At 51.3% G+C, this 8,381-nt stretch overlaps 1 protein-coding gene across 1 annotated transcript in view; it reads right to left on the bottom strand.

Moving 5' to 3' along the window:
• Positions 1–207: 207 nt before the first annotated feature.
• angpt1 (angiopoietin 1) overlaps positions 208–8,381 on the bottom strand; it is a gene marked incomplete at its 5' end in the record, with an annotated part of 45,045 nt that continues 36,871 nt past the window's right edge. The window contains 2 exons of the mRNA XM_084454902.1: positions 208–478; positions 2,002–2,132. Coding sequence (XP_084311028.1) covers positions 315–478; positions 2,002–2,132 — 295 coding nt within the window. The 3' untranslated portion in view covers positions 208–314. The remainder of the gene's footprint in view (positions 479–2,001; positions 2,133–8,381) is intronic.

Here is an 8,381-nt window from a genome sequence, read left to right as displayed (position 1 = left end):
GTGAGGTGACAGTTGAAAGATATGAGTTTATGCCTCAAATATAGAAGAAAGAGCCAGATGGTTTTCTGTCCCCGACAGAGTTGTGAGTCGCGCTCTCTCACGCTCACACTGTAGTTTAACACTCTGTGGTAAGGCCCCCACTTCCCTCCACAGAAAAGGTCACCATGACACCTCCCAGGCCCCTTTGACAGAGACATGAGGCGACAGGATAGAAGAAGGACCAGAAAAGGAAGTCCTCTCAACTCATTGTCCCAGAAGTCTTTGGGGGTGGGGGTGGGGGGAGGAGGGCGAGGCCATGAAGAGTGTAGAGAGTCCTATGAGAAGTCTAGTGGCCGGATCATCATGGCGGTGGCTCGTAGCGAGTAGCTGGGGCCCTTGAAGTAGTGCCACTTGATGCCGTTCAGCTTGCCCACGTGCTGCCCCTGTGTGAAGTACATGCCGTTGAGGTTGGATGGGCCGCAGGCGTCAAACCACCAACCTGGACAGAGCAGAGAGACAGGAGACAAACGGAAGAGGAGAAAAGATGAGTTAACATCTCAAACACAATTGCAGTAGGAAGCAGTACCAAAGAGATCCATATCTTGAAACTAATTAGTACAGTACAACCAAAGAGTCTTTCTATAACTTATCTTGGCCATGTAGAACAAAAAGTCCTGTAGGTGATGTTCAGTTGAATATTGTCACTATGCCACTTTGAAATCTCACAGGGACCATGGCAGCAATTCAGACACCTTTCACCATGTGTTGGGTAGACTCACTAGTCAGTCTCTGAGTGCTGCGCTCAACTAGAGACTAAAGACATTTGTCCTGGTTTCGTTGCTAAAAGTGGGTGAAAACAATTTGAGAGATTGAAAAAACCCCAGCATTTTAGAGCCCATCCAACATCTTTGGCGGTTCTTCCTAATGGGGCAGGGAATGTTTTGTTTTGATTCTACACTTCTACACTGGAGGACATCATTTCTGGTAAGGCGGGTCCTTCACCCTATTGGAGATGTAGGCAGTGGCTCTGATTGGTAGTGTCAGTTTTCTAACCTGTTGTAGAGATGATTATTAATGGAGATGTCTCCAGACTTTTGGAAGCAGAGACCTCCAAAGTCTGGCATCGCTACACTATGTCTGGTAGCTGTGATGTAGGGTCATCCTAATGTAGCTGCCAGGACCTACTGCTTACCCCTTTTGGAATCCAGTCACAATCAATTGTATCTTGACAAAAGGCAGAACGTGCATGGACTCAATGGCAGTCCATTTGAGTCCATGCACATGCTGTTGGGAACGGCATTGAGAAAGACAACAGTCTTTGCATAATAAGAATAGTTTACTAACTTAAGAAGTTAACACTAATGTCCTACTGTGTGTTTCTCCTCAGAAGATCACACTTGCAGCAGAACACTTGATACTACAGTATAGCATTTTTTTTCCAGGTCAGATCAACACAAGCACGCACGCACGCACGCACGCACGCACGACACACACACGGTGAAATGCCACCATGTGCCAATCACATGGCATAACCCTGAAAGTCCGGGTGGCCTGTGGCATTTCACAAGACCTCCGAGAGTTATGTGAGAACTGCTGCTCTTTTCTCTTCCATGGGGTCACAGTGGCAAAAGAGTCCCATTGGCTCACCCATTAGACCAGTTCCCATGGAGATATGTTCTAAAGACCTGGGGATTGGATCAATCTTTGTTTCTGGGAGTTGAGGTTTAACTGTCTTATTAAACCAGTATGGATGACTGTCTCTCTCCTAGGAGCACAGCGGAACTGAAACATTCTGTTCTCACCCCCCCCCCCGCTCCCCCCCTCCCCAGAGAATGTTTACAGGCTTTTGTCGTTGTCGCCTCCCACTACAGTGAAGCAGAGAGAGCACATGCATTCCATATCTTTTTAACAAGAGCTTAAGCCTCTCTCTCGTGTGTTTCGGTGGCGGGGGTCTCGTCTCAGCCCGCCTATCTTCGCGTTACCCCGTGACTTCCTCCGCGGCCGGGCTGTCCCCGCACGTACCTCCTGTCAGCATGAGGGCGCACTTGCACATGCAGTTGTCGTTGTCCGTGTCCTTGGTGCTGAAGTCGGCGCCGTGGATCACAAGGCTGCTCTGTCTACCCGCCGTTCCACTATGGCTCTTCAGGAACAACCTGCGAGGGAGGGGGAGAGAGGGAGGAGGGGGAGGGGGAGGGGGAGGGGGAGGAGGAGGAGGAGAGGAGGAGAGGAGGAGGAGGGGGAGGAGGAGGAGGGGGAGAGGAGGAGGAGGAGGAGGAGGAGAGGAGGAGAGGGGGAGGAGGGGGAGAGGAGGAGGAGGGGTAGAGGGGGAGGAGGGGGAGAGGAGGAGGAGGAGGGGGAGAGGAGGAGGAGGAGGGGTAGAGGAGGAGGAGGGGTAGAGGGGGAGGAGGAGGAGAGGAGGAGGAGGGGGAGGAGGAGGAGGGGGAGAGGAGGAGGAGGAGGAGGAGGAGGAGGGGTAGAGGGGGAGGAGGGGGAGAGGAGGAGAAGGAGGGGGAGAGGAGGAGGAGGAGGGGTAGAGGGGGAGGAGGGGGAGAGGAGGAGGAGGAGGAAGGGTAGAGGGGGAGGAGGGGGAGAAGAGGAAGAGGAGGGGTAGAGGGGGAGGAGGGGGAGAGGAGGAGGAGGAGGGGGAGAGGAGGAGGAGGAGGTGTAGAGGGGGAGGAGGGGGAGAGGAGGAGGAGGAGGGGGAGAGGAGGAGGAGGGGGAGGAGGAGGAGAGTGCGAAAGACAGGGCGAGGGAGGACAAGGGTTATTATGGGAGTGCGAGCCGTATTAATGCGGCAAGACAGAAGACATAACAATGTGCGAGACTTCCTGAGAGAGCCGTGCTTTCAACAGTGATTGACTGCATCTCCTCGGCAAACAGTCCGTCCACCTGGAACAACATTAGGAAAACACAGAGAGGGAGGGAGGGAGAAAGGGCGGGATGCCTCCAATACGCGATGTCCAGTCTTTATGTTATGTGCCTACTGTCCTTCCTGTGTGGATATGCTACATTCCTCTCTGACAGAGAGGCCGCCACCGCCTTGCTTTTATTAGGAAAGAGAGAGAGATACTATACGGAGGAGAGAGAGAGAGAGAGAGAGAGAGAGAAAGAGAGAGAGAGAAAGAATGGGAGAGAGAGAGAGAGAGAGAGAGAGAGGGAGAGCGAGAGGGAGAGAGTGGAGAAAAAAGAGAAGACGAGAGAAAGAGGGGAAGAATGAGAGAGGGATAGATACGGAGTGGAGAGGGAATGAGAGAGATAGAGAGAGGGTAGAGAGAGAGAGATGGAAAGCGCAAACAAAGAGAGTGTGTGGGAGAGAGAGAGTATATTGAACTGAAGACATGTAGACATGCAACCTGAAGCGTTATTTTACAGACAGTAACAGTGTGACAGGGGTCCGTAGGGGCCGCTCTCTGGAACCTGCACATGTGGAACCTGTAAATCACAGAGCTCCAGCTGCACTGATGAGAGATGCGCGGATCCACAGGCCTGGCAGAGGAAAGGGGGGGGGGGGGGGACGACACACAGGAGCCCCTGTCTGGGGCACCATGGCTGTTGAAGAGGATGGTCCTGGGGGGATCACATATCAACCAATCTTGTACTCTCATCTAATTGAAAAATACAGTGTTGCAGTGTCAAAATAAATACCCCTCTGAGACCAGATCATCATTCCATCCCACACAAACACAAACACAGACACGCACACAATATTTCAAAGCCATCTAGGGTTCCCCAACACTCTGGGCCTCTCAGATGTGGAACGCGGCGTGTATGCGCATATGCACTCCACCAGGGGGTGTGTCCGGGCCGGTGTAAAACGCTCTCAGTCTCGGTCTCTAGGACCAGAGGTACTGCAGGTCCTCCCTCTATCCCACTGTGGCCTCCGTCATTAGGAGCTCGTTCTGAGGCCTGCCCTGCTCTAACCCTTCGCTAACCCTCATCCGACCCTTCGCTAAAACCACATCGTCCCACGCACTGGCCTCTCTCTCCCCATAGGCGAGCGGGCCTTCCAGCGTACAGTACTAGTGGACCATGCCAGTGAGGTCGACACACTGAGACGACCTAGTTCTGTTTCCACTGTAATTTCCTCAGATCATTTCCCATACGGAGGAACAGACCAGGGAAAGGGTGGACAGAGACGTTTCGCTACAGTTCTGTTTTCCCAATATCTCATTCTCCCCGAGTTGGGATCGTTTCTTTCTTGTGGGAACGATTACCCGAATCAAATAACGCTTTAATTGCGTGGATGATAAATTTCAGTAGTCATCTCGTACGGACGGTTTTCAGTGTTGGTGGTGTGGGGAAGATACTCTACAAGGAAAAACGTGTATTAGCTGTGAGGGAAATCAGGCCGGACCTCCTCCGAAGGGAGACAAGGGTATGTGGGATTCCTGAGGAAAGTCACTTGACGTGAATGACTCCGGTATTTAGACAGCTGTGTAAATGGAGGATTCGGACCGGGCGTAAAAAGTGTGACGATGTCACACAGGGAATTCGCTCCCCCGCTAAACCAATACTCGTAATACAAAAATACATGGGTGAGTCACACACCTAATCAGAGCCCTTTTGTAACACAGGTACCAGTATGTCAGATACAGTACATACATATATGGGACAGTTTAAGCGTGTGTGTATGCGTGCGTGTGTGTGCGTGTGTGTGTGTGTGTGTGGAAGGGGGGGGGGTCTGTTTGCATGTTCATTCACATGTGCATAAGGTACTGTACATACGTGTGTTTGTGTGCGTTCAGTGCTCCATCATCTGTGACACGTGCTGGAATCCTACCCTGTCTCCTGAAGACCACAGATGTCCTTCCGGCACGTACTGCGCCACACACACATCCCTCACCTCTGCCTCGCCACACACACATCCCTCACCTCTGCCTCGCCACACACACATCCCTCACCTCTGCCTCGCCACACACACATCCCTCACCTCTGCCTCGCCACACACACATCCCTCACCTCTGCCTCGCCACACACACATCCCTCACCTCTGCCTCGCCACACACACACCCCTCACCTCTGCCTCGCCACACACACATCCCTCACCTCTGCCTCGCCACACACACATCCCTCACCTCTGCCTCACCTCAGGGTCCATTCTGAGGTGATATCTCTGGGAAATCGGGTCTGTATTGTAGCTGATTAATTACATTTACAATTGTATGACTGCGGGTTGGGTGGCCAACATGAAATTCTGGGTGAGCAATGCCCAACTCCTGGACCACCCCTACTGTAAAGCCAGCCTTGCCTCGCTGTATCCGGCGGTATTCAGTCCTCGCTTCAGCCTGCTCCCATAGGAAAGAACCGTAGTCAGCCCAGGAAAGAGCCTGTTACTTCCCTGATAAAGAGCAGGGCTGAGTTTCCCAGAGGCATTGTAGCGCTACGTTCATCGTAGCGCTATGATGAACACCATAGCTTACGATGAACGTAGCGCTACGATGCCTCTGGGAAACTCAGCCCAGACCTGGGTGTACTTTTAGAGGCCTGTCTGCAGGAGTTTCTGATCTCCACGCAGAGACATCGCCAAGGCACATCATCAACAGGGATTTCAAGCATGACACTGCGAGCCGCCCCGACAAATAGGTCTCTTCTGTATTTTCACGGGGCCAGCTGTCTTTAGCAGCCGCTAATCCGGGAACATTGACATCTATATTCTCTCCTGTCCGGGTCTATTATATCCTTCGGGTGAGAAGTAGGGCAGCCTAAGAAGTCGAGTCGCGTCACTCAAGAGGAAGAGCCGTTTTATTCCTGTGAGTGCAGTTGTTCTGCTGTCTATCCTCCAGCCTGTCAGATCTCAGGCCGTATTTCATACGGGGGGTCAAACATCTGTGTAGCCGATGCAGCCTTACAGGCACCCTGGGCCAGGCTGAATAACTCAGCGAACGCGTTTGGCCAAGGCTCATTAATACACAAAAACGCTGGATTGTGGGGGATTGATCTGCACTTTCTCAATGAAACCCCGAGGGGGAAGAGCCTTTTTGGTGTCCTGCCATTTCTCCTCCTCCTCTCGCCCGATGGAAGATGGCGGCTGGTTTGTTCTCCCTCGCAGCCGGATGTAGGATATTGAAAACAAATAAAAACGCCAATCGGCGCTCATGCTGCACGTCATTAATGCACTCGTTGCAATTCGTTGCACTCTCAATTTGAGTCATAACGAGTCTGGACTCTGGGGTATTGCAGCACATTATTGGAAGTTATACAAACGGAGGTCATATGGGTATGGTTGTGGTATTTTTATGATAATATGCAATCGTTTAAGAACTACAGGGGTCAACGGAGATCAGAGGTTTCTCAAAATATCTTGGACACAATCAATGTGTCTCCACGTAAAGAGATGATTCAATTGTATCAAAATACGCCATGCCTTTATCAGTACACTGAGCTGACAAGCCAAGTTGTAATAACAAGCGCACTCCAGTAAGCTTAAGGAAATGTGTGAGGGTAGCACTAAATCATTCATTTACAGCACCAAATTTAGAGGTACAGACACAGTCAAAATACCTTCTGGTTATTTTTGGGGGGCTTATACATAGGTCTTGATAATTCTGTAGATTGGATTCAGTCTTATCTGCACTGGCCCTAAAGGTAAACAATGTTCAAGTATTTACTGTGCTTTATACCTGAAACAACAGAGCCCTTCAGAGAGAGAGAGAGAGAGAGAGAGGGAAACGGATAGAGTTTGGAGGGTGGGAGTGAGATGGAGAAGAGGGCCGAGAGACAGAAAGAGAGATGGGGAGAGGGACAGATAGAGGCAGAGAAAGAGATAGAATAAGACAGACAGGCTGAGAGAAAGAGAGAGAGACAGACGAAGAGAAAGAGAGTGATAATGCAAGGCCTCGTTACGGCACCACCTCCACACACAACACCCTCCACTCCTCCGAGCTCGCCGGTGGACCCACAATGCAACGCGCGGTCCAATTCCAACCCGGTCATAACAGCCTCAACCATGCAGCGATGGAGTCTGTGAGTTCCGGAAGACTCCATCCACCACCCAGTGTGAGCGACAGAGGGTGGAACATGGACTTCCACTCTGGAGGATAAACACAAGCCCCAAAGTGCCATAAGTCACGCCCGCCACTCGCCCCCCTAGACCCGGGACCACGCCCCGGCGCACAGCTTGCTCCGTTCCCCTCCTGAACACTGGCAAATAAAGAAAATCATAAATATGTCTCTCTCTTTCGCTCTGCACACTGCAGACGAGACGTGTCTGACTGCAGCTAGGCTCGCTGGGACGCGTTGGAGAGGCCTGGGGGCCCCTTAGTCTTGTCCACAGCCGGCCTTTTATCTGCCATGTTCTATTACTGAAAAGCCCACGTTATCCCTAATGGGGGATATTGTTGTTGTGCAGAAAGCTTATGAAATAATCCCTCCAGAGATGTTGAAGACCATGTCATAATGTTCTTTGTTCAATGTTCTTTGCTATTTGTATGCACATGGGAGACGGTGGAGGTGGGGGGGGGGGGGGGTTGGGGGGGGGTTGGATCAGGCCATCGCCATTGAGAGAAATTCCTGGGTTTCGGCTTCTTGGCTGCACGGCAAGCGGAACGACATTGAATAAAGATGTAATAGTCGTTTGAGAATAAATATTGCTTCGGGGGGGTTTACATGCGGAGGGTTTCAGCCGTGACCCCTCTCTTGTGTCTGTGCATACGATCAGCTCCCACGCATCCCCACAGAGGCTCAGTTTTTCAATGCTTTTCGGAGATGATGGATTTCATTCGGTGTCTAGGAGGCTGTATTAAATCTTCACACGCACATGTTAAAAAACGCTTTTAGCACATTAAAACATAAGCAGACGCAAATCTGCTGACCCACGCATTGTACGTGCAGAGCTACAACGAACATGAAATTCCTGAAATAAATGTCAACAAGTAAGAGAAGTCTTTTTGCATTGTACATTTGCAGGAGTGGACAAGAGTGCTGTGAAGGTTTTTGTACTAGGATACTGTTGAGTGCTTAGGTGCGTGGAGGTGTTAGGTATTCCCAGTAGGATTGCGATGGAGCAGGACCACAGGACTTGCAGGCATTAGACTAGGGTGAAAGGTCAGAGTTCTTCTGACGCCTGCGTCACATGACCAGATCTGACCCCTGACTGATGATGGTCTACTTGACCTCCTCCATGAGGAACAACATGCATGTGGCGCTGTCTCGTTGTCAGGCCGACCCCCGGAAATACTCTTCCTGACCTCCCCAAAGACCATCACACACACACACACACACACACACACACACACACACACACACACACACACACAGACACGCAGGCACACACATCGGCAAGCTTAAGCATGCACACACACGCACGCACACACACACACACACGCGCACACACACACACACACACACACACACACTTCAAACCATACATTCACACAGGAATTATACACAATCATGGCCATGAG

This window comes from Borostomias antarcticus (assembly GCF_949987555.1).
Source record: "Borostomias antarcticus genome assembly, chromosome: 21".
Taxonomy (NCBI): Eukaryota; Metazoa; Chordata; class Actinopteri; order Stomiiformes; family Stomiidae; genus Borostomias; species Borostomias antarcticus.
The sequence above is the reverse complement of the archived record's forward strand: the minus strand, read 5'-3'. Positions and strand labels throughout refer to the sequence as shown.